We start from the raw sequence: 27,188 nt of genomic DNA on the forward strand, positions 1-27,188 counted from the left end.
AGATCATGACAGTTTGACCGGCCCATAAAAGGTTAAAATCCTTGGCTGAGAAAGGAGAGAAATAAGTAGTCTGCTGAAATTTTTTTTTTTTTTTTTTTTTTTCTCTCCTTCTAATCTTTGAATGGCTCTGTGTCCACCTGTTTGTAATGGATCTTCAGAGTGTAACTGCAGGTTTGAATAATCTCGCCACGAAGGTACAAAAATTGCAAGATTTTGTTTGTCATGCACCTGTATCTGAGCCGAGAATTCCTTTGCCGGAATTTTTCTCGGGGAATAGATCCGGGTTTCAGAATTTTCGAAATAATTGCAAATTATTTTTGTCCCTGAAATCTCGCTCTGCCGGAGACCCTGCACAGCAGGTCAGGATTGTGATTTCCTTGCTCCGGGGCGACCCTCAAGACTGGGCTTTTTCATTGACACCAGGGGATCCTGCGTTGCTCAATGTGGATGCGTTTTTTCTGGCCTTGGGGTTGCTTTATGACGAACCTCATTTGGAGCTTCAGGCAGAAAAAACTTTGATGTCCCTATCTCAGGGGCAAGATGAAGCGGAAACTTACTGCCAAAGATTCCGTAAATGGTCTGTGCTTACTCAGTGGAATGAGTGCGCCCTGGCGGCGACTTTCAGAGAGGGTCTCTCTGATGCCATTAAGGATGTTATGGTGGGGTTCCCTGTGCCTGCGGGACTGAATGAGTCCATGACAATGGCTATTCAGATCGATAGGCGTTTGCGGGAGCGCAAACCAGTGCACCATCTGGCGGTGTCCACTGAGAAGTCGCCAGAGAGTATGCAGTGTGATAGAATTCTGTCCCGAAGCGAGCGGCAGAATTTTAGACGGAAAAATGGGTTGTGTTTCTATTGTGGTGATTCTACTCATGTTATATCAGCATGCTCTAAGCGCACTAAAAAGCTTGGTAAATCTGTTTCCATTTGCACCTTACCGTCTAAGTTTATTCTATCTGTGACCCTGATTTGCTCTTTGTCATCTATTACCACGGACGCCTATGTCGACTCTGGCGCCGCTTTGAGTCTTATGGATTGGTCCTTTGCCAAACCCTGTGGGTATGATTTAGAGCCTTTGGAGACTCCTATTCCTCTGAAGGGGATTGACTCCACCCCATTGGCTAATAATAAACCACAATACTGGACACAAGTAACTATGCGTATTAATCCGGATCACCAGGAGATTATTCGCTTTCTGGTGCTGTATAATCTACATGATGATTTGGTGTTAGGATTGCCTTGGCTGCAATCTCACAACCCAGTCCTCGACTGGAGAGCTATGTCTGTGTTGAGCTGGGGATGTAAGGGGGCTCATGGGGATGTACCTGTGGTTTCCATTTCATCATCTATTCCCTCTGAAATTCCTGAGTTCCTGTCTGACTATCGTGACGTCTTTGAAGAATCCAAGCTTGGTTCGTTACCTCCGCACCGAGAGTGCGATTGTGCCATAGATTTAATCCCGGGTAGTAAATACCCAAAGGGTCGTTTATTTAATCTGTCTGTGCCTGAACATGCTGCTATGCGAGAATATATAAAGGAGTCCTTGGAAAAGGGACATATTCGTCCATCGTCATCTCCCTTAGGAGCCGGTTTTTTCTTTGTGTCAAAAAAAGACGTCTCTTTGAGACCATGTATTGATTATCGGCTTTTGAATAAAATCACTGTTAAATATCAATACCCATTGCCGTTGCTGACTGATTTGTTTGCTCGCATAAAGGGGGCCAAGTGGTTCTCTAAGATTGACCTTCGTGGGGCGTATAATTTGGTGCGAATCAGGCAGGGGGATGAGTGGAAAACCGCATTTAATACGCCCGAGGGCCACTTTGAGTATTTAGTGATGCCTTTTGGTCTTTCAAATGCTCCGTCAGTTTTCCAGTCCTTTATGCATGATATTTTTCGCGATTATTTGGATAAATTTATGATTGTGTATCTGGATGATATTCTGATTTTTTTCGGATGACTGGGACTCTCATGTCCAGCAAGTCAGGAGGGTTTTTCAGGTTTTGCGGTCTAATTCTTTGTGTGTGAAGGGTTCTAAGTGTGTTTTTGGGGTACAGAGGATTTCCTTTTTGGGATATATTTTTTCCCCCTCTTCCATTGAAATGGATCCTGTCAAGGTTCAAGCCATTTGTGATTGGACGCAGCCCTCTTCTCTTAAGAGCCTTCAGAAATTTTTGGGCTTTGCTAACTTTTATCGTCGATTTATTGCTGGTTTTTCGGATATTGCTAAGCCATTGACCGATTTGACTAAGAAGGGTGCTGATGTTGCTGATTGGTCCCCTGATGCTGTGGAGGCCTTTCGGGAGCTTAAGCGCCGTTTTTCCTCTGCCCCTGTGTTGCGTCAGCCTGATGTTGCTCTACCTTTTCAGGTTGAGGTCGACGCTTCTGAGATCGGAGCTGGGGCAGTGTTGTCGCAGAAAAGTTCTGACTGCTCCGTGATGAGGCCTTGTGCCTTCTTTTCCCGTAAATTTTCGCCCGCTGAGCGGAATTATGATGTTGGGAATCGGGAGCTTTTGGCCATGAAGTGGGCTTTTGAGGAGTGGCGCCATTGGCTTGAGGGGGCCAGACATCAGGTGGTGGTATTGACTGACCACAAAAATTTGATTTATCTTGAGACCGCCAGGCGCCTGAATCCTAGACAGGCGCGCTGGTCATTATTTTTCTCTCGGTTTAATTTTGTGGTGTCATACCTACCGGGTTCTAAGAATGTTAAGGCGGATGCCCTTTCTAGGAGTTTTGAGCCTGACTCGCCTGGTAACTCTGAGCCCACAGGTATCCTTAAGGATGGAGTGGTATTGTCAGCCGTTTCTCCAGACCTGCGGCGGGCCTTGCAGGAGTTTCAGGCGGATAGACCTGATCGTTGCCCACCTGATAAACTGTTTGTTCCTGATGATTGGACCAGTAGAGTCATCTCTGAGGTTCATTCTTCTGCGTTGGCAGGTCATCCTGGCATTTTTGGTACCAGGGATTTGGTGGCAAGGTCCTTCTGGTGGCCTTCCCTGTCACGAGATGTGCGAGGCTTTGTGCAGTCTTGTGACGTTTGTGCTCGGGCCAAGCCTTGTTGTTCTCGGGCTAGTGGATTATTGTTGCCCTTGCCTATTCCTAAGAGGCCTTGGACGCACATCTCGATGGATTTTATTTCAGATCTGCCGGTTTCTCAGAAGATGTCTGTCATCTGGGTGGTGTGTGACCGTTTTTCTAAAATGGTCCATTTGGTTCCTCTGCCCAAGTTGCCTTCTTCTTCCGAGTTGGTTCCTCTGTTTTTTCAAAATGTTGTTCGTTTGCATGGTATTCCTGAGAATATCGTTTCTGACAGAGGGACCCAATTCGTGTCTAGATTTTGGCGGGCATTCTGTGCTAGGATGGGCATAGATTTATCTTTTTCGTCCGCTTTCCATCCTCAGACGAATGGCCAGACCGAGCGGATTAATCAGACCCTGGAGACATATCTGAGGTGTTTTGTGTCTGCTGACCAGGATGATTGGGTTGCTTTTTTGCCATTGGCGGAGTTCGCTCTCAATAATCGGGCCAGCTCTGCCACTTTGGTGTCCCCGTTTTTCTGTAATTCGGGGTTTCATCCTCGATTTTCCTCTGGTCAGGTGGAATCTTCGGATTGTCCTGGAGTGGATGCTGTGGTGGAGAGATTGCATCAGATCTGGGGGCAGGTGGTGGACAATTTGAGGTTGTCCCAGGAGAAGACTCAGCTTTTTGCCAACCGCCACCGTCGTGTTGGTCCTCGGCTTTGTGTTGGGGATTTGGTGTGGTTGTCTTCTCGTTTTGTCCCTATGAGGGTCTCTTCTCCTAAGTTTAAGCCTCGGTTCATCGGCCCGTATAAGATATTGGAGATTCTTAACCCTGTTTCCTTCCGTTTGGACCTCCCTGCATCCTTTTCTATTCATAACGTTTTTCATCGGTCATTATTGCGCAGGTATGAGGTACCGGTTGTGCCTTCCGTTGAGCCTCCTGCTCCGGTGTTGGTTGAGGGTGAGTTGGAGTACGTTGTGGAGAAAATCTTAGACTCTCGTGTTTCCAGACGGAGACTCCAGTATCTGGTTAAGTGGAAGGGATACGGCCAGGAGGATAATTCTTGGGTGAATGCATCTGATGTTCAGGCCTCTGATCTGGTTCGTGCCTTTCATAGGGCCCATCCTGATCGCCCTGGTGGTTCTGGTGAGGGTTCGGTGCCCCCTCCTTGAGGGGGGGGTACTGTTGTGAGTTTGGATTCTGGGCTCCCCCGGTGGCTACTGGTGGAATTGAACTGGTGTCTTCATCTTCTCTGTTCACCTGTTCCCATCAAGATGTGGGAGTCGCTATATAACCTTGCTGCTCTGTTAGTTGCTTGCCGGTCAACAATGTTATCAGAAGCCTCTCTGTGCTTGTTCCTGCTCCTAGACAACTACTAGATAAGTTGGACTCTTGTCCATGTTTGTTTTTGCATTTTTGTTCCAGTTCACAGCTGTAGTTTCGTTACTGTGTCTGGAAAGCTCTTGTGAACAGGAATTGCCACTCTGGTGTTATGAGTTAATGCCAGAGTTTTAAAGTAATTTCTGGATGGTGTTTTGATAGGGTTTTCAGCTGACCATGAAAGTGTCCTTTCTGTCTTCTGCTATGTAGTAAGTGGACCTCAAATTTGCTAAACCTATTTTCATACTACGTTTGTTATTTCATCTTAACTCACCGCCAATACATGTGGGGGGCCTCTGTCTCCTTTCGGGGTATTTCTCTAGAGGTGAGCTAGGACTAATATTTTCCTCTGCTAGCTTTATTTAGTCCTCCGGCTGGTGCTGGGCATCTAGAATCAACGTAGGCATGCTACCCGGCCACTGCTAGTTGTGCGTTAGGTTTAGTTCATGGTCAGCTCAGTTCCCATCTTCCAAGAGCTAGTTCCTATATATGCTGATGCTATGTTCTCTTGCCATTGAGATCATGACAGAGGATGTTTTTTGGCAGCATGGAGAGGGAAAGTGGTCCAAGTTGAGGGGAAGATGGATGGTGTGAAATACAAGGATATTCTTCAGCAAAACCTTTTTCAGTTTGTCAGTGATTTGAGACTGGGATGGAGGTTCACCTTCCACCAAGACAATGACCCAAAGCATACTACTAAAACAACACTCAAGTGGTTTAAGACAAAAGATGTTTATGTTTTGGAGTGGCCAAGTTAAAGTCCAGACCTTAATCCAATTGACAATCTGTGTTCAGACTTGAAGACTGCTGTTCACCAGAGGAAACCATCTAACATGAAGGAGCTGGAGCAGTTTTGCCTTAATGAATGGACAAGTATTCCAGTGACAAGATGTAGAAAGATGTTTTCAGTTATTTTGTCCTATTTAATATTTGCTTCACATTATAAACAAAACCCAGTGTTCACAGATATAGGCATGTCCTTTACATGAACTGATATAAACCTTAAAAAAACAGTGAAATTCCAGGTTGTGGGGTAGCAAAAAATGAAAAATGCCAAACAGGGTGAATACTTTCTCAAGCCACTGTAGCTGTTTTCTTATTTCACTAAAAACTTTGTCAAGGGTAGATATTTATTTCAATAGTAAGATGGAAATATTGTAAGTTCCTGGTAAAACCTTTGACATAGGCTCATCTCCCATAATGACAAAAAATAGGACCAAATATGTTTTATTACTATTTTCGCTAGTCCCTAATCTATCTTTGGTTAGAAGGCCCCAATACACAGTTTTTTTTGTAAGAAGTTGGACTTTATTGGTCATCATATGCAGCCTCATGTTACACCAATATAGATAGTGTATTCACATACAGAATTAAATAACATAATGTATATCTGTTTAGCTGGTAAAAGAGATTCTACATACATAGCCTATTGGTACTTGTATACGTGACATTTGCTATTGTCATTATTGTTCTATAACCATCATTGCTCAAATAGTAAAAAGGGACGTTTGTAATCAACAGTCATAAGCAATATGTGAATGAAATCTTTGATGCACTAAATACTGAAATCAATAGGGTGGGTCAAAAGTTTACTTTTTTGCTATTTTATATAATTAAGCTTAAAAGACAATTACAACAGATGACAGTCATTGCTGGCCATGCCTTTACTCTCTGATGTTCTAAAAATTGCTTACTAGTCCCAATTTAAGTACTTTTAAGTAATGTGCTGACATCAAGAAATGACTGAGAAATGTAATAATTGTATGGAAATTGCACATCTTCTTAAAAACCTCATAGTGACCACAGCATATAAAAGTGAGCCCTGTACACAGCAAAACATCAACTTCTCTTCCAAGGAAGATACACTGACGACAAATCAACAATCCAACTTCATCAACATGAGCCACAGCCAGCACAAGCAAACCCATTCTCTTTCTGGACACTTCAAATCAAGTGTTCATCTTAGCAGCCACTGTCCTAAGATTCCCAGCCATATGTCCTCAATTCATCATGGTGGTGCCCATTATGGAGGATACCATAAAGCTCACCATGTATCTCATAGTGCTCACAGTGGACCGATTAAACCAATTGTATTTTCCAAGCACTCTTCCCTCAGTCATGGAAGCAGCTATGGAGGTGGACACAGTAGCCATAATCTTGACAGTCACTTTAACAACACGGGCAGTCATGGTGGTTGGAAGAATGAGGGATTTTTTAATGTCAATGAGAAGGAAACAATGCAACTTTTGAATGACCGTCTTGCTACCTATCTTGAGAAGGTCCGTTCTCTGGAAAAAGAAAATACTCAACTTGAGAAGAAAATCTGTGAGTGGCATGATAAAAATGCTCATGCATCACTACCTGATTTTCAGCATTACCACAAAACCATCGAAGAACTTCAAAATAAAGTAAGTGATATCAGCATCTGAAACGATTTCTTTGCTGAGTTTTAAGTCTACTAAAGATGAATATACCATAGAATTAGTTCTCAAAATTTTAGTTGATGTAAATTAACTAGATAATATGATACGGCGAATGGGAAATTAAAGATTAGCTGTCTGTAGTATACATTGTAGTTGATATAAAATATACTACCTGAAACTTGATCAAGCTTTCTTCACAACAGATCTCGGCTGCATCTGTTGAAAATGCCAAGATTGTCCTTCAGATTGATAATGCTAGACTAGCTGCTGATGATTTCAAGAACAAGTAAGTGGAACCAGATAGCTATCAAAATGAGATAGTAAAAGAACTTTAGACATTAATTTTCAATTGCTATCTATGTTTTCCCCAAGATATGAGATGGAGGTTAGACTGAGAAACTTTGTTGAGACTGACTTGAATGGATTGCGCAAAGTTCTTGAAGGCCTAAATATAGAGAGAGCAGATCTGGAGATGCAACTGCAAAGTTTGCAGGATGAATTGCTCCAGATGAAGAAGCACCAAGAAGAGGTATGTTTAACAGATTACTGAATACAGCCGCAGTGGCACATTTAACAGGTGTTTACCCTTAAAATGGAAAATTAGATTCTTGTGATGCCCTCAGTTCCTTTTCAACACCATGCTGAAGCCTGTGATGACCATGGCTACATGACAACAACAATGCCTGGAACTTGGAAATTACCCGAGTCAGCAGTTGTAGAATTTTCTGTGCAAACTGTAGGCTGGTTTAGGACATCATTGCTTGTTTGTCAAATCATGGGAAGCACAAACTTCACATACTAACTGCAAAAGACATAAGTGGATTTCTCAAATGTTACTCAACCCTAGTGTATGCTTACCTAATGTAAATAAAAGCCACTGACTAAATGTGACTTTTTGTCCTCGTTCCAAGGCTTTTAAGAAATAAGATTTCTTTATCTTGTGTCTTGACTCTTGAAAGGACATTACTGCTCTACGCAACCAGCTGGGTGCCAGGATCAATGTGCACGTGGATGCTGCTCCATCTGTTGACCTTAACAGAGTCTTGTCTGAAATTCGAGAACAATATGAAAACTTGATGGATAGGAACCTTAAGGAGGTTGAGAGCATGTTCCTTGCCAGGGTAAAATAACCAATTTTACTTAATTTTGTAGAAATACTTTACTCTCATGCTGTTCATTTGTGACTGTATATCAATTCTTTTTAGAGTGAGGAATTAAATCGTCAGGTGGCTTCTGGGTCCGAACAACTGCAGTCAGTCCAAACTGAAGTTATTGACTTGAAGCGATGCTTGCAAACCCTGGAGATTGAACTGCAAAGTCAACTGAGCATGGTACAAATAATTCTTCAAGAAAATACATAAATCAATTTGTAAATCTACGGTATATTTATTGATGATAGAAGTATATCTGTTTACTCTACTAAAATAGATGTCTGTGATACCACTAGTTGACCACTTATTATGGTTGATTTGTGGGTTCAGATATATCTACCCAGTATTACTGTTTGAGTGTGTCCTATGAATTCCATGGTGGGTACACTTTATATCATTACTGTAAAACCTCTCCAAAGATCACTTCTTTTAGAGGACTACTCTTCTAGTAGGATTTTGATGTTACAAATTATTAATCGTCTTATATTTTATAAATATTGGACTCTTATTGTGTGTAAATTCTGATCGACTCATCAAAGAATCCCGCTTAGTTAAAACAAGAATGGACATTTTAATTGAAATATATTCATCTGCTTGCAGAAATCAGCACTTGAGTGTTCATTGGCAGAGACTGAAGCAACATTTAGTTCCCAGCTTTCCCATCTACAAACCCTAATTGACAATGTAGAAGACCAGCTCTCGAAGATTCGCTCAGAGCTAGAGCGCCAGATCCATGAGTACAAAATTCTTATGGACCAAACCACCTATCTAGAGATGGAGATCACCACATACAAAAGACTGCTTGAAGAACAGGACATCCAGTATGTGAAATTTTAATAATGACTTATCATATCATACTGCTTCAAATATGAAACTACCAAAGAATTAACTTGCAAAGGTGTACCATAGGTTGTAGAAATAAGGTTGTAGACACTTTTAAGTAATTTCCTTCAACAGATTATTATTTGATAGATCTCACATGTAGAAAAAATTGAAAGTACTTTAAAACACGCTGGTTAGCTAAATACTGATGAACATTTAAATTTTTTTTTACAATGATCTTGATATTTTTTTACATTGCACATTTCAAATATGAACTATTATTTGTTGCAGTATGCCTGAACATCGCCATCATGATAAGATCAGCAAAGAGCGTAAGTATCACAATCACGTAATATAAAAATGAACATGTCAATGATAGCATTCTACTTATTCAAAGAATGAACAATTTAATAATTTTTGAGTTATTTCCATCTTTAGAAGTTGGGTTATCATCACCTTTCGTAAGGTGGGTGATAACTCCTAAAGATAGGAAAAAACATTACAGAAAAATAACTAATAAGTTCTGACATTGAAAAATTAATAATTGTCATGGAAAAGTTATAGTGATATTTAAAGGTCTCCCTTTAGATCAGTACACAATAATATTTAACAGAGTCTAGACTAATATTCATCATTCCCAAAGATTCCCTATATTAACTATAGTTTACACAATACCTTCTTTCTCATTGTCATATTGATCTGTTTAATATGGCCCACAATAAGACTATTATGTTATATTGTATAAGATAACTTTTTTAAGTTTCACCCTTTTTTAAATACTCGCCACCAAACATTATACTTGAACGGAACTACTAAAAAATGTACAAGAAATCGTCCTAAAAAACATAACACTCGTGTGTACCACTGACCATGTTATGTCCTACAACAGAGTAACTTGAAACCCCCGGGACCCCAATGTAAAATCGATAAGTGTCCTTACTTAACATATGTCATTAATCATACTGGTATTTTTTATGAGGTAGATAAGCTTTGCCCTCCTTCTTCTACCTGCAACTGTTACCCTTTCAATCCCTATAGCTACACCACTGATGGTCATCATGACTTAACTTTGACTAAACCTTATTCATTCTCATTGCAGTATCACTCAGCCTTTCAAAAAAACATGTCAGTTCTCATGAATCTGACCACGCAAAAAGTCACCAAAGCAAGGATCATGGTCACCAGTCCAAGTAGTCATCCAATCATGAGGATGCATCACAGAACAACGTGAACACCAGTTGAAAATCTGGTCCAGTGTAGACTGAAGATGGGATGGGCTTTATTCTATGAGCTTTTGATGTCCATGTATAATGCATATCTACAACTATTTACGTTAGTATGACTGTCCGGTGAGTTTTACGTGTCTAGGGTTTTGGGGCTAAAATCAAAATTGTCAAAGGTAAATAATTTTGCCATCCTCTCATCTAACAATATCCTTAATGATATCTTCTTTCTTATTTCAATAATAGGCTTCTAGTATTTGGCATATGGTACAAATGGAAAAATTTACAATTAATTTATTGCACAAGACTTACAACAGTCACCCTACTGTATACCATTAAATGATAGGCTTCATTAGCATTCTTAAAGAAGTTGTTTGGGGTTGAAAAACTGCGCCACTCTTAAGGTACCGTCACACTAAGCAACTTTACAGCGAGAACGACGATGATCCGTGACGTTGCAGCGTCCTGGATAGTGATCTCGTTGTGTTTGACATGCAGCAGCGATCTGGATCCCGCTGTGATATCGCTGGTCGGAGCTAGAAGTCCAGAACTTTATTTCGTCGCTGATCACCTGCTGTCATTGCTGGATCGGTGTGTGTGACACCGATCCAGCGATGTGTTCACTTGTAACCAGGGTAAATATCGGGTTACTAAGCGCAGGGCCGCGCTTAGTAACCCGATATTTACCCTGGTTACCATTGTAAAAGTAAAAAAAAAACACTACATACTCACCTTCTGATGTCTGTCACGTCCCCCGCCGGCGGCTTCCCTGCACTGCATGTGTCTGCGCCGGCCGGCCGTAAAGCAGAGCACAGCGGTAACGTCACCGCTGCTGCCGGCGCTGACACATTCAGTCAGTGCAGGAAGCTCTCGGCAGCAGCGCGTAACGCTGTGGACGCCGGAGGACGTGACAGACATCAGAAGGTGAGTATGTAGTGTTTTTTTTTTACTTTTACAATGGTAACCAGGGTAAATATCGGGTTACTAAGCGCGGCCCTGGTTACCTGGGTGCTGCAGGGGGACATCGGCATCGTTGAAGACAGTTTCAACGATGCCAAAGTCATTCCCCTGATCATTGGTCGCTGGAGAGAGCTGTCTGTGTGACAGCTCCCCAGCGACCACACAACGACTTACCAACGATCGCATCACTGGTCGTGATCGTTGGTAAGTCGTTTAGTGTAACGGTACCCTTATTTAAAGGTAGTTTTTGGTATTGCAGCTCATCCCTGTTCAAATGAATGGGATTGAACTTTTATAATATAAATAACCATAAACAGGAGTATTGCTGTTTCGAAAAGAAAAGAAAAATACATTAGCTCCTTCACTTAAACATTCAACGTGACAATAATAGTACCCAATACTGGAAAAGCATCCTAGTGCATCATCAATAATGGGAACTATGGCCTATTGTTTGGCTCCATGCCCTAAAGTCTAACCATTGCTTGTGTTATACTTAACTAGTATTTGTGTTATGTAATATTGTATATTGATGCCATTTGCCCTTTTAATACTTCATAAATAAAAGGTTTCTTCTGCCTATTGCATATTGTTGTATTGTGTATTTGTACTGTATTCCTATAATTTCTCAAAACATAACATAATATCATAACAGGGTACAATTAAATATGTTACATGAGACTAGAAGAAAGTAGAATACTTCAAAGTGTTAATTCACTTAAGTAGGGCTGATCTGCAATGTGAGGCACAGACCACATACAAGAGCGGTGTTGTTTTATGTCTACCTTTACTCTATAAATATAGTAAGTCATAATTTGTGAGAAAATCTCTACCAAAATCTTCTCTTCCCCATATTAATGATTCTTAAGGGATCTTCTAGACTTACACATGAAGATTTTGACCCCCTTAAATTCATAAAAAGCAAGGTGTTTAATCCCTTTCCTTATTAAAATCAAGGTCTACCTTTGCAGTTACCTTAGCATTGTCAAGAAGAAATTACTCCTTTACAATGAGGGATTGTGGAAAATGTATATTCCTCATGCCCTGATTTAGAACATTCAATCTGTCGACTCAGTATCTCCATTTTGTCCTGGCGGGACTCTTTCAGCACTGACTGTTCCCGAAACTCGGTGCTTCACGGTGGAACTTATCATTTATATGCACCTTCCCACCTGCTTGTTTTCTCTCAATCTCCACCCCTTCTTATTTGATTGTCAGCTCTGGCTTCATAGAGCCAGAGAAGGGTGGAGATAGACGGAAACCAAGTAGGTGGGATGGTGTATATAAATGAATGACCCCGCCATGAAGCACTGATTGCCTATACTTGGTTTGAACAGTCATTCTGTGCTGACAGATTTCCTTTAATAACAAAAATCTCTGTTATTTGAATAAAATTGCATTACACAGGCAAATTGAAAACTCTCTATTTGACTTTTCACTGGAAAATATTGTCCCATTTAATCTGGCTGTTAATTGGGAACAGGTAATACTAGGAATGCTCATTTCCCGACTATCAGATTGTCTAAGCAAGCTTAAAAATCATCGTTCTCGGCTGCACACCTTCCTGTGAAACAGGAAATGTGCTGCCAAGAACATGATGTTCTATGCTCACAGAACAATCTACTAATGATCGTTCTGTGCAAATCAGAGTGTGATCAGCCTTTCTAAACATGCCATTAAATGATTGCGGATTCGCTTGCATACGGTATATCCGATCGGCGGTCATTTAGTTTGTCTGTCTAAATGTAGTCTAAACTGAAAAAAAGGAATTATCTATATATTTGAAATGACTTTATGTGACTTTTTGTCCAAAGTAATTTTATCAATTTTTAGTTACCAAGAAATAATATTTTCAATATATATTAATAGCCACAAGCAGTCTTTCATGTGTCCATAATGCTGACTTTCAAACCTTTTGTTCTAGCTCTATAGGTGTGGTGAATATAACGCTGTTGAACAGCTCTATAATAAACTTGTCACAGATTCCACCTTCCCTATGATCTTTCTTAAGCAATCATAGAAATGACTTCTATATAAATCACATCAACCGGCAAATGAAACAAACTATGATGCTTGTAAAGCATTTAACTTTCTGCAACACCCCCTGTGCTTTTTATAAAATGAGCTCCTTCACTTGGGTTTTCAAAGAAGCTGTTTTGTAAGCTGATTCTTGCAAGTCTCTCAACATGAGCCACTGTATTAAGTCAGGTCATTCTACAGCTGGGTCCATCAAGGGGACCAGCCATAAGATCACCAGTCATATCTCAACTCTCCACCATAAGCTTCATCATGGGGATTCACATAAAATTTCCCATCATGGACCATCTCATGGGTCTCTTCATGGAGGATTCCATAAGTTACATCATGGGAGCTCAAGTCTTTCACATCATGGAGGTCACTACAGGACCCCAAGTGTCCATGGAGGATCTGGAGGGAAAGGAATCTCTATTTCCAAGCATACTTCTATAGGTCATGGATGTGGATTTGGAAGTGTGCATGGTCACAACATTCACTTTGGCAGCTTTGGAGGCCACAGTGGCTGGAAGAGTGATGGTCTCTTCAATGTCAATGAGAAAGAAACCATGCAACATCTAAATGATCGACTTGCTTCATATCTTGAAAAAGTTAGATCATTAGAACAAGAAAATGCCCAGCTGGAGAGGAATATAAGAGAATGGTATGAAAAGAACCAACCCAGCTCTATTCCTGATTTTAGCTGCTACTTTAGGACCATTCAGGATCTTCAAGGACAGGTGAGGATTATATAATATTTGGCATTTATAAATAAAGGCACATGCATTGTAATCACAAGTATTATAATATACGATATATTGATATTGTAAATAATATATTCTAAATGTACATGTAATACACCACTATGAAGCTTTGTACAGTATGTACCATCTATATATATTCAGGCCTGGAACTTGCTTAAAGGGACTCTGTCACCTGAATTTGGAGGGAACAATCTTTAGCCATAGGGGCGGGGTTTTCGGGTGTTTGATTCACCCTTTCCTTACCCGCTGGCTGCATGCTGGCTGCAATATGGGATTGAAGTTCATTCTCTGTCCTCCGTAGTACACGCCTGCACAAGGCAATCTTGCCTTACGCAGGCGTGTACTATGGAGGACAGGGAATGAACTTCAATCCCATATTGCAGCCAGCATGCAGCCAGCGGGTAAGGAAAGGGTGAATCAAACACCCAAAAACCCCGCCCCTATGGCTAAAGATTGTTCCCTCCAAATTCAGGTGACAGTGTCCCTTTAAGGAGGCATTGAATATTGGGAGAATATATAATTGTCATTGACTGACTGTACTAGTTTATAGATCTATGATATTAGGAGTGAAAAAACTATGGAAGTCCCCTATTAATCTACTATTGTTTTTTTTATTTTGTTTAGATATCTTCTGCGTCTATTGAAAATGCCAGAATTGTCCTTCAAATCGACAATGCCAGGCTGGCTGCAGATGATTTCAAGAATAAGTATGTTACTAACACAGTAGACTAAATCAGAATTGTTGAATATGTTAGTCAAAATATGTAGACACAGTTACTGGTAACCCTTAAATCTGTCCTAATCTTAATTCTGGTGGTTGTATTGTCCTTTTATGTAGGTATGAGATGGAACTAAGACTTAGAAACAATGTTGAGTCTGATGTTAATGGATTGCGTCGTGTGCTAGATGAGTTGACCCGTGAAGTATGTGACTTGGAGGGTCAAGTTCAGAGCCTACAAGAGGAGCTGCAACATATGAAGAGGAACCATGAGGAGGTGATGTCTGTCATATAATGATACCTTCTATAGTAAATAAAATTCATCTGGCAATAAACACAAGGAGTCTTACTGTTTTGCATATCAATATCTGTTTTGTTTGTTTTTGTAGGAAGTAAACTCTCTGCGTGCACAGTTGGGTGCTAGAGTCAATGTGGAGGTGGATGCTGCTCCATCAATGGATATGAACAGAGTATTGTCTGAGATCCGTGAGCAATATGAAAACCTGATGGAAAGAAACATGAGGGAAGTTGAGAGCATGTTCCTTCAAAGGGTATGTACTTTTATTTTACTGCAGGGCTAAAGATATTTCATGCATACTGAAGAAACATGGCTAAACATAGCAATATGAATATAGCATGTGTCCGTTGCAAAACTTTGAGATATCAGGAAAATGAAATTGTTCACAATAAGACCCTTGCAGGTTTTCTTGTAATACTGTGCCTAACCACTTGGTTTGCTGTTAATTCAAAACATCTCTCTGTAAGAACATAGCACATTCCTTTATTGGCAGTGCCATTATGCAGAAGAAATATTTACCGAAATTATTTAAATCGACTGGTCTGCAAAACACACATTATACATTGCAAATGTTTCTTGAAAGCTAAGCATTGTACAACACATTACTATGCCATAAATATATCAGACTATACATTATATAAATAAATATTTATATGAGTCTTCATTTAGAATTTTATGCATCCCATGTCCTAGAGTGAAGAACTGAATCGTCAGATGGCATCCGGTTCTGAACAACTGCAATCTGTCCAAACTGAGGTCATTGAATTAAGACGCAATGTCCAGACCCTTGAGATTGAACTACAAAGCCAACAAAGCATGGTAAGTGTAGCACCACAAGGTATTAGTAAACATTTGTTTATACCAGATTTAGGGCTCGATCACACTACTGCAGATTCTCTCATGCAAGAGAATAGGGCTGATTATGCTAATGACACTCTGTCGGAGTTTGGTCCAAGTGTCATTTCAGTGTGATCTTATTCTCTCACATGAGTGAATTGTATCACAGATGCAGAGAAGACGGAGAATTTAATTTCTCCATCTTCTCAATTGTCTCTGTGAGCGTACGGGCAATTCGATGTTTCATACTCACCCATATACAGTACTTGAATATATCGGAACCACTCACAGCTTTTTGATAGTATTTTCTTATGCCGAATCTGGACTTCCCCATAGTATAACATTGGGAAGAGTGCTATCCGATAAACCATGTAAGTGAGCCCTTGAAGGCAGGATGGTTTATCAGAGTACTGGGGAAATCATTGATAGGCCCAGGTCTGACACAATCGTAGACCCAAAAGATTCTGCAGAAGACAATCCGCACCTCATTTATGTCTTCATTTCATTCTGCAGAAATCAGCTTTGGAAGGTACATTGGCTGAGACAGAAGCCACTTTCGGTTCCCAGCTTTCTCAGTTACAATGCCTGATCAACAATGTTGAATCCGAGTTGTCACAGATCCGTGCAGACCTAGAGCGTCAGAACCATGAATACAAGATCTTAATGGATCAGAAAACACATCTGGAAATGGAGATTGCCACATACAAGCGCCTTCTGGAGGGTCATGATATCCAGTACGTAGTAGCAATTTTATTTTTATAACAATTTCTCATAATTAAATAGGAAATGTTGTTAGAATTCACAAAGCAAACTATATTAATTACATCTCAAAGCCCTGGAAAGGTTGGTGTACTTTCTTTAAAATTCCATGTCAGATTAGCAATATACAATCCTTTTTGAAAAATTTTTCTGCCTGTTTTAAAATGAAAATTTTATCCCAGCTCTAACTAGAATCATAATATAATGATCCTAATATCAGAATTTAATAGCCATTCCAATAGGAATTCTCAAAATATGTACACCAGCCTTGACAGGTCAAAGAGGTTTATATTACTTAACAATGTCTTGTGAAATCTAGTGACAGATCCGTTTAACTTTGGAAGCTCTTCGTATGGAGGAATAATTTGATGTGTCTGTCCCTTCAAAACTGTATTTGAATTCTAAACATTAAAGGCTGATATTATCTTATATGACTTATAGAACTAATGAATTGACTGACCTTCTAGAAGAGGTGTATAAGATTTTGCCTAATTTCTATTTTACCCTTTCCAGTGTTACTGGGCACCACCATTCAAGCACCAAAGAAGGTAAATTTAAAAAGAACTGGGGACAAAGATTGGATATTTTCCTCTTAAAGACATTTTCTAATTTGAAGCAACTTTTGCCCCCGAACCTAAATGTGACTATATATTTCCCATAAATAGTAATGTTAACTGATATCATTTGTTCTTCATCCTCTGCCTCCCACTGTAAGGCCCGTTCGCCTCTTTTCCAAGGTGGCATTGTAATGTTTTTAGAGAATGACATGACTGTGTCTGAAGCACACAAACCAATAGTTACTGGCCATTAAGTATGTGGGCAAAGGTCTAAAATTAATGGTGTTCACTGTGAAAACTGTGTTGGACTCTTTCAGAAATATTGGCAAAAATACTGGCACACCCAAACTATTTCTCTGTAGTTCTATTCCCACCCAATAATAATACTTAGAGTGACTAGCAGCCCTTTGGGAAATTTAATAAAAACAATGTGCCAGGTAAGAATAAAGAATTTGCCCATAATAACCAATCAGGTGGTGGATGATTTTATGTATTTAAAGGGTTTGAAAAAGTGAGAGCTGAAATCTTACAGGTTGCTTAGGGTATGAAGATGCAGCTTGACCCTGGGTCAGAGGTGTAACATGAAGCTCCGGTGTCCCCAAATATAAAAATAGTGTCTACTTATGTGGCAGAGGTGCAACAGACGTGTCTTAAAAAATATATTAATGAAGAGTTAATTTCTGTCTTCTTGTTTCCTTCTTCCACAGTGTCTCATCATTCTGCGAAGATCATCCACACTCCTGAGCATGTCCACCACACCAAATGTTAGCAGCTCTATAGTCAGAAAGTCATCATTAGGATGTAGATTTGCTACATAGCAAAAACAGGTGGTGTGACATTGATATATTCATTGCAGAATTCTTTGCTTTTTCTTCTAAGCATTGTTTTGGGTTCTTTAATAAAGATCTTTCTTGTGCAAAATTAAATGCTGTTGTCAGTTATTAAAATGGCATTATCATACGTTTACTGTATATGCAGGAAAAAATGAGTGTCTTCATATATGTTTTACACGTACACATTATACTATATGGAGCTGTTTATACTAGTCTATGGGTCCATGAAAATGATGAATTATGGATGGCACAAGGATAGTATCATTGGCTACATTGTAATGAATAGGAGAAAATTGGCAATTTATTTATTCATTTTTTCATGCGTGAAAATCAGGGATGGTAAAAACAGACCCCCTGACCAAACACTGGTGAAAATCAGATGAGAACACATTGACCATTTTCTGCGTAGATAAAAAAAATCACCGATATATGAATGAGGCCTAAAAGAGGATAAATGTGCAAGATGTTTTGCTGAGTTTTCGCAGTAGAAACTCTCCAACTCTCCAATCAAGACTTGTGGCTTTGGAACTACTATTGGTTTTTAAAGAGCTTCTCTTCCAAAAACTGAGTAAAAAATAATCAATGTGAAAACTTTTTAAGGGTTTACTCTCACTGGAATAGAAATTGGACGAGTGCAAGTCAATAAAAATCTGCAGTGCAGATCTGGGTATTTTTTCTCAGTTGCAATTGGTTAAGTGTCAGAAAAAAATTGCATGCCATACGGAGCATCAATATGGCATCTGATTTTTATGGATACATTGCAGTTCTGTAATATAGCAAACGATACATGGTCCTGTAAATGACTAACAGCTGCTGAGTAAAAAATCAGATTGCACATGGACAGGACATGGATGACAAGTCAGAGCAAAATCCTGGATGAGACTGGGACTGATTTTTTATACGCCAGTGTGAGCAAAACCTAAATCTAGGCAAAATTGATACATAGGGTCTAATAGACCCTTAGAGCTGTAAAGCAATAGTGACAGCCACGAAAGAGTCTCGGTGGTCCCCTTTAACACATACCACAATTCATGATGCACAGATATGGCAGAGAAATATAGGTATAGTACAATGCCAAAGATTTCACTTACTTCTTACATCACATGAGTGATATCTATTATAAATTCTATAATAGCTCAGAAACTAGTGAATCACACATGTGTTAGGGTTGGCGGATTGCACTAAATAAATATAAGTAATACAGTGCAATTGCAACCCGGTGTAAGAGGCCAGATTAACCCCCTGCCCAGAATATACCCGAGGTTAAAGTGGCCTAGCCCAGTAAATACCCCAGTTGCTGTATATCAGATTTTTCAGGCTTTTGAGAATGCACACGGGGGCCCCAGGCAGCACACAGGGCCCCAGACAGCGCACAGGGGCTCCAGGTAGCAAACGGGGGAAGAAAAACTGAACGGGGTCCCAGGCAGCAAATGGGGGCCCCAGGCAGCACACAGGGGGCAGAGACAGCGAGCAGGGGCCCAAGACAGTGCACAGGGCCCCAGGCAGCATACAGGGGCCCAGGCAGTGCACAAGGGCCCCAGGCAGCATACAGGAGCCCCTGGAAGCACACAGGGGGCAGAGACAGTGCACATCACACAGAGGCCCCAGACATCACACAGGGGCCCAAGATGCTGCATATTGCACAAGGGCCCCAGACATCTCACAGGGGCTCCAGACATCACACAGGGGCTCCAGACATCGCACAGGATTGAGTGATATACTCAAGAACAGGCCCCAGACATTGCACAGGGGGTCCTAGACAGAGCACAAGGGGGAAGAGACAGCGCACATAGGGGAAAGAGGCAGCATGTAGGGCCCCTTGAGCTGTCTGCCCCCCTGTGGGCTGTCTGTGACCCCCTGTGTGCTGTTTGGGGCCACCTGTGCAATGTCTGGGGCCCTGTTCTTGAGTATATCACTCAATCTTGATGTCTGGAGCCTCTGTGCGATGTCTAAGCCCCCTGTGCGATGTGTGATCTCTGGGGCCCCTGTGTGATGTCTTGGCCCTTGTGCGATGTCTGGGGCCCATGTGTGATGTCTGGGGCCACTGTCTGATGTCTGGGGCCCCTGTACACTGCCTGGGGCCCCATTGTTGAGTATATCACTCAATCCTGTGTAATGTCGGAGCCCCTGTGCCATGCGCTCTCTCTGCCCCCCTGTGCGCTGCCTGGGGCCCCTGTGCACTGACTGGGGCCCCGTTATTAACCCCTTAAGCCCCGAGGGTGGTTTGCACGTTAATGACCAGGCCAATTTTTACAATTCTGACCACTGTCCCTTTATGAGGTTATAACTCTGGAACGCTTCAACGGATCATGGCGATTCTGACATTGTTTTCTCGTGACATATTGTACTTCATGTTAGTGGTAAAATTTCTTCGATATAACTTGCGTTTATTTGTGAAAAAAATGAATATTTGGCGAAAATTTTGAAAATTTTGCAATTTTCCAACTTTGAATTTTTATGCCCTTAAATCACAGACATATGTCACACAAAATACTTAATAAATAACATTTCCCACATGTCTACTTTACATCAGCACAATTTTGGAACCAAAATTTTTTTTTGTGACGGAGTTATAAGGGTTAAAAGTTGACCAGCAATTTCTCATTTTTACAACACCATTTTTTTTTAGGGACCACATCTCATTTGAAGTCATTTTGACGGGACTATATGATAGAAAATACCCAAGTGTGACACCATTCTAAAAACTGCACCCCTGAAGGTACTCAAAACCACTTTCAAGAAGTTTATTAACCCTTCAGGTGTTTCACAGGAATTTTTGGAATGTTTAAATAAAAATGAACATTTAACTTTTTTTCACACAAAATTTATTTCAGCTCCAATTTGTTTTATTTTACCAAGGGTAACAGGAGAAAATAGACCCCAAAAGTTGTTGTACAATTTGTCCTGAGTACGCTGATACCCCATATGTGGGGGTAAACCACAGTTTGGGCACATGGCAGAGCTTGGAAGCAAAGGAGCGCCATTTGACTTTTCAATGCAAAATTGACTGGAATTGAGATGGGATGCCATGTTGCATTTGGAGAGCCCCTGATGTGCCTAAACATTGAAACCCCTAACAAGTGACACCATTTTGGAAAGTAGACCCCCTAAGGAACTTATCTAGATGTGTGGTGAGCACTTTGACCCAACAAGTGCTTTACAGAAGTTTATAATGCAGAGCCGTAAAAATAAAAAATCATATTTTTTCACAAAAATGATCTTTTCACCCCCAATTTTTTATTTTCCCAAGGGTGAGAGAAGAAATTGGACCCCAAAAATTGTTGTGCAATTTGTCCTGAGTACGCTGATACCCCATATGTGGGTGTAAACCATTGTTTGGGCGCAGGGCAGAGCTCGGAAGGGAAGGAGCGCCATTTGACTTTTCAATGCAAAATTGACTGGAATTGAGATGGGATGCCATGTTGCATTTAGAGAGCCCTTGATGTGCCTAAACATTGAAACCCCTAACAAGTGACACCATTTTGGAAAGTAGACCCCCTAAGGAACTTATCTAGATGTGTGGTGAGCACTTTGACCCAACAAGTGCTTTACAGAAGTTTATAATGCAGAGCCGTAAAAATAAAAAATCATATTTTTTCACAAAAATGATCTTTTCACCCCCAATTTTTTATTTTCCCAAGGGTAAGAGAAGAAATTGGACCCCAAAAATTGTTGTGCAATTTGTCCTGAGTACACTGATACCCCATATGTGGGTGTAAACCATTGTTTGGGCGCAGGGCAGAGCTCAGAAGGGAAGGAGCGCCATTTGACTTTTCAATGCAAAATTGACTGGAATTGAGATGGGACGCCATGTTGCGTTTGGAGAGCCCCTAATGTGCCTAAACATTGAAACCCCCCACGAGTGACACCATTTTGGAAATTAGACCCCCTAAGGAACTTATCTAGATGTGTGTTGAGCACTTTGACCCAACAAGTGCTTCACAGAAGTTTATAATGCAGAGCCGTAAAAATAAAAAATCATATTTTTTCACAAAAATGATCTTTTCACCCCCATTTTTTTATTTCTCCAAGGGTAAGAGAAGAAATTAGACCACAAAAGTTGTTGTGCAATTTGTCCTGAGTACGACGATACCCCATATGTGGGTGTAAACCATTGTTTGGGCGCATAGCAGAGCTCAGAAGGGAAGAAGCGCTATTTTACTTTTCAATGCAAAATTGACTGGAATTAAGATGGGATGCCATGTTGCGTTTGGAGAGCCCCTGATGTGCCTAAACATTAAACCCCCCCCACAAGTGACACCATTTTGGAAAGTAGACCCCCTAAGGAACTTATCTAGATGTGTTTTGAGAGCTTTGAACCCCCAAGTGTTTCACTACAGTTTATAACGCAGAGCCGTGAAAATAAAAATTATTTTTTTTTTCACAAAAATGATTTTTTAGCCCCCAGTTTTGTATTTTCACAAGGGTATCAGGATAAATTGGACCCCAAAAGTTGTTGTCCAATTTGTCTGGAGTACGATGATACCCCATTTGTGGGGGGGGACCACTGTTTGGGCGCATGACAGAGCTCGGAAGGGAAGGAGCGCCATTTGGAATGCAGACTTAAATGGATTGGTCTGCAGGCGTCACGTTGCATTTGCAGAGCCCCTGATGTACCCAAACAGTACAAACCCCCCACAAGTGACCCCATATTGGAAACTAGACCCCCCAAGGAACTTATTTAGATGTGTTGTGAGAACTTTGAACCCCCAAGTGTTTCACTACAGTTTATAACGCAGAGCCGTGAAAATAATTTTTTTTTTTTTTCACAAAAATGATTTTTTAGCCCCCAGTTTTGTATTTTCACAAGGGTATCAGGATAAATTGGACCCTAAAAGTTGTTGTCCAATTTGTCCTGAGTACGCTGATACCCCCTATGTGGGGGGGAACCACTGTTTGGGCACATGACAGAGCTCGGAAGGGAAGGAGCGCCATTTGGAATGCAGACTTAAATGGATTGGTCTGCAGGCGTCACGTTGCATTTGCAGAGCCCCTGATGTACCCAAATAGTACAAACCCCCCACAAGTGACCCCATATTGGAAACTAGACCTCCCAAGGAACTTATCTAGATGTGTTGTGAGAACTTTGAACCCCCAAGTGTTTCACTACAGTTTACAACGCAGAGCCGTGAAAATAAAACATATTTTTTTTCCCACAAAAATGATTTTTAGCCCCCCAAATTTTTATTTTCCCAAGGATAACAAGAGAACTTGGACCCCAGAAGTCGTTGTTCAGTTTGTCCCTAGTACGCTGATACCCCATATGTTGGGGTAAACCCCTTTTTGGACGCACGGGAGAGCTCGGAAGGGAAGGAGCACTGTTTTACTTTTTCAACGCAGAATTGGCTGGAATTGAGATTGGACGCCATGTCGCGTTTGGAGAGCCCCTGATGTGCCTGAACAGTGGAAACTCCCCAATTCTACCTGAAACCCTACCCCTAACCTCACCCCTAACCGTTTACTGAACATTTTCTGACAGTCATAAGTGCCACGTATATAAGTGCCACGTATATAAGTGCCACGTATTTAAGAGCCACGTATTTAAGTGCCACGTATTTAAGTGCCATGTATTTAAGTGCCACGATATTTCAGTGCCACGTATTTCAGTGCCACGTATTTCAGTGCCACGTATTTCAGGCACTGAAAAATACGTGGCACGTAAATACTTCAGTGCCACGATATTTCAGTGCCACGATATTTCAGTGCCACGTATTTCAGTGCCACGTATTTCAGTGCCACGTATTTCAGGCACTGAAAAATATGTGGCACGTAAATACTTCAGTGCCACGATATTTCAGTGCCACGATATTTCAGTGCCACGATATTTCAGTGCCACGTATTTCAGTGCCACGTATTTCAGGCACTGAAAAATACGTGGCACGTAAATACGTGGCACTGAAATACGTGGCACTTAAATACGTGGCACTTAAATACGTGGCACTTAAATACGTGGCACTTATATACGTGGCCACTGAAATATCGTGGCACTTATATACGTATATAAACGTATATTTCAGTGCCACGTATTTCAGTGCCACGTATTTCAGGTTAGGGGTAGGGTTAGGGTTTTTTGTTTTTTTCTTGTTTTCTTGTGTTTTTCTATAAAAACGCATGCGTTTTACCGCGTTTACATGCATTTTTTCACACATGCGGTTTTTTTAAAAAACGCATGCAGATAAAAACGCAAGTGTGAAACCAGACTAAAAGACGCTTTTTATAGCAAAAAAGTTTTTGCGTCTCCACATTTTGAGACCTATAATTTTTCCACATTTTGGTCCACAGAGTCATGTGAGGTCTTGTTTTTTGCGGGACGAGTTGACGTTTTTATTGGTAACATTTTCGGACACGTGACCATTTTTTATCACTTTTTATTCCAATTTTTGTGAGGCAGAATAACCAAAAACCAGCTATTCATGAATTTCTTTTGGGAGAGGCGTTTATACCGTTCTGCGCTTGGTAAAATTGATAAAGCAGTTTTATTCGTCGGGTCAGTACGATTACAGCGATACCTCATTTATATCATTTTTTTATGTTTTGACGCTTTTATACGATAAAAACTATTTTATAGAAAAAATAATTATTTTGGCATCGCTTTATTCTGAGGACTATAACTTTTTTATTTTTTTGCTGATGATGCTGTATGGCGGCTCGTTTTTTGCGGGACAAGATGATGTTTTCAGCGGTAACATGGTTATTTATATCCGTCTTTTTGATCGCGTGTTATTCCACTTTTTGTTCGGCGGTATGGTAATAAAGAGTTGTTTTTTGCCTCGTTTTTTTTTTTTTTTCTTACGGTGTTTACTGAAGGGGTTAACTAGTGGGCCAGTTTTATAGGTTGGGTCGTTACGGACGCGGCGATACTAAATATGTGTACTTTTATTGTTTTTGTTTGTTTTTTTTAGATAAAGAAATGCATTTATGGGAATAATATTTTTTTTTTTATTATTATTTATTTAGGAATTTTTTTTTTTTTTTTTTTACACATGTGGACATTTTTTTTTTTACTTTTTTACTTTGTCCCAGGGGGGGACATCACAGATCGCAGATCTGATAGTGTGCACAGCACTCTATCAGATCGGCGATCATACTTTCATCGGAGCAGGCTGCAGCTTTTATCTGCAGCCTGCTCCGACCCGGAAGTGCTCCCTGCAGGACCCGGATACAGCCCCTCGGCCATTTTGGATCCGGGGCCTGCAGGGAGAAGACGTTCGGTACGATGTGAGTACATCACCTTGTACCGATCGTCTCAGGGAAGCACGCAGGGAGCCCCCTCCCTGCGCGATGCTTCCCTGTACCGCCGGTACACCGCGATCATGTTTGATCGCGGTGTGCCGGGGGTTAATGTGCCGGGGGCGGTCCGTGACCGCTCCTGGCACATAGTGCCGGATGTCAGCTGCGATATGCAGCCGACACCCGGCCGCGATCGGCCGCGCTCCCCCCGTGAGCGCGGCCGATCGCGTATGACGTACTATCCCGTCACCGGGAATTAAGGCCCACCCCACCTCGACGGTATAGTACGTCATACGGGCTTAAGGGGTTAAGTATATCACTCAATGCTTCTCAAAAGTGTGGAAAATCTGATCTACAGCAGCTGGGGTATATTCTGGCCCAGAGGGGTATAAGCTGGCCTAGGCCACTTTAACCCTGGGTATGTTCTGGGCGGGGGGGGGGTTAATCTGACCTCTTACACCGGGTCCACTGTTCAGAGATGGAAAACTGCTGCTAGTGAACAATGGCGGAAGCGCAACAGCGAGTGATTGCTTGTGCACACTGAGTTAAGGCCACACAGTGTGAACGGAACGCAGACTACCCTGCTCAGTTAATTACCAGAGCGGTACTGAACAGAGGATTACTAAGTGCAATGCCCTGTTAAACGTCATAGGACTAAAGAATATGGATAGAACTAACGCTGCAGCAATTGCATACGGGAACGAAACAGATGCTGCGTATAATACCCTTACTAGGGTTGGACTTGCTCTGAGACTCTACTGTGCTAACCGCACACATGTATTAACCACATGCTAAGCCAACTGCTAATTGCCCCACTGACTCTAGCTGCCTGCCTATGGGTACAGTCCCAAAACTAGACGGACACGCAACACATGCAGACAGTGGTAGAGTCTCCACTCACATAGCCATACTTGAGTGATACTAGCGTGCCCACGGGCACAATTGGGAGTCTTTTATACAAAAGGCTCCACCCCAAACACTCACGCCCAGTTGTCCGAGACATCGCCCGTGGGCCAATCCAGAGCTGCCACATGACGAGAGCAGGAGACGTCCGACCACCAATAGGAATACTCCACATCACGGACATGCTCAGTAAGGTGGTTTCTGGACTTAGACTCCAGAGTGTCAAAATTCAGCTGCCTATCACTGATTGCCATAGATATGGCTGGAGAGCCAGCAGTAACCAAACGAACACTGTGAGCCTGAGGAAGAAACTGGGACCGACGTCTATGCTGAGCAGCACCCGCAGCGGCGAAATCCAAATGAGAGACCGCAGAGGCAGCTAAGGCTTGGGATCTATCCCATGCAGGGGGAGAATCCCGACGCCTAACAGTGACTGCAGACTTATGATTTTAGATCAGACAATATAGACCTTCATACAGTATTATGGGCACTACATAGTCCTCCATGTAGTATTATGCGCACCACATAGTCATCCATATAATATTATGGGCACCACATAGTCCTCTATACAGTATTATGGACACCACATATTGCTCCATACTGCATTATGGGCATGATGTTGTGCTCCATACAGTATAATGGGCCCCATATATTGCTCCATATAGTATTATGGGCCCTATATATTGCTCCATACAGAATAGTGGACCCCATATAATGCTCCATACAGTATAATGAACCCGATCTAATGCTCCATACAGTATAATGGGCCCCTTTAATGCTTCATACTTACAAAAATAAATCAACAAATACTCACCTCTCCCCTTGTCTCGGTATAATCGAAGCATGCTGTAGTGATGACCAGAGCAGCGGGGGAACAGGTAGAGGTGAGGATTTGAAACAGATAAAAGTACAATGTAGGCAGTCCTGGGGGCTCCAACTTATAGGCATCATAGTATACCGGTGTCCCGACGACGAGTGGGCCCCCCATTTATCCAGGGTCCTTGAATTTGTCCGGGAGCGCCAGGTATTGATGCTGGCCCTGAACCTGAGCATTATGTTTCAAACGTCTATTAGGATTTTGAAGGTTGACCACTGGTGCAAAAACCTGTCAGGATCTATGATTCCAACACTCGTGCTCAGATTTGCTACTTGTCAGCCTGAAAGAATTCATATACGGTATTGCTCTGCACCTCTTCATCACATCCCCATTCTAGGTTGGGTGGGACACAATCCATGCTATTTACAGTTTAGCATTTTGGGATGGCGTCTTTTCTAGGAGAATAGAAGAGTGGTAA

General features: G+C 41.5%; 2 protein-coding genes across 2 annotated transcripts; both read left to right on the top strand.

Moving 5' to 3' along the window:
- Positions 1–6,232: 6,232 nt before the first annotated feature.
- LOC143765609 (keratin, type I cuticular Ha4-like) lies at positions 6,233–11,568 on the top strand. Its single transcript, XM_077252453.1, has 8 exons — positions 6,233–6,813; positions 7,032–7,114; positions 7,201–7,357; positions 7,788–7,949; positions 8,034–8,159; positions 8,580–8,800; positions 9,093–9,133; positions 9,901–11,568. The coding sequence occupies exons 1-8, from the start codon at positions 6,304–6,306 to the stop codon at positions 9,993–9,995; spliced, it is 1,395 nt and encodes a 464-aa protein (XP_077108568.1). The 5' UTR covers positions 6,233–6,303; the 3' UTR covers positions 9,996–11,568.
- Positions 11,569–13,139: 1,571 nt separating this feature from the next.
- Positions 13,140–17,758, top strand: LOC143769131 (keratin, type I cytoskeletal 19-like). Its single transcript, XM_077257713.1, has 8 exons — positions 13,140–13,734; positions 14,383–14,465; positions 14,597–14,753; positions 14,866–15,027; positions 15,468–15,593; positions 16,125–16,345; positions 16,884–16,918; positions 17,635–17,758. The coding sequence occupies exons 1-8, from the start codon at positions 13,168–13,170 to the stop codon at positions 17,694–17,696; spliced, it is 1,413 nt and encodes a 470-aa protein (XP_077113828.1). The 5' UTR covers positions 13,140–13,167; the 3' UTR covers positions 17,697–17,758.
- The last annotated feature ends 9,430 nt before the right edge of the window (positions 17,759–27,188 follow it).

The sequence above is a fragment of the Ranitomeya variabilis genome, chromosome 4, assembly GCF_051348905.1.
Source record: "Ranitomeya variabilis isolate aRanVar5 chromosome 4, aRanVar5.hap1, whole genome shotgun sequence".
Lineage (NCBI taxonomy): Eukaryota > Metazoa > Chordata > Amphibia > Anura > Dendrobatidae > Ranitomeya > Ranitomeya variabilis.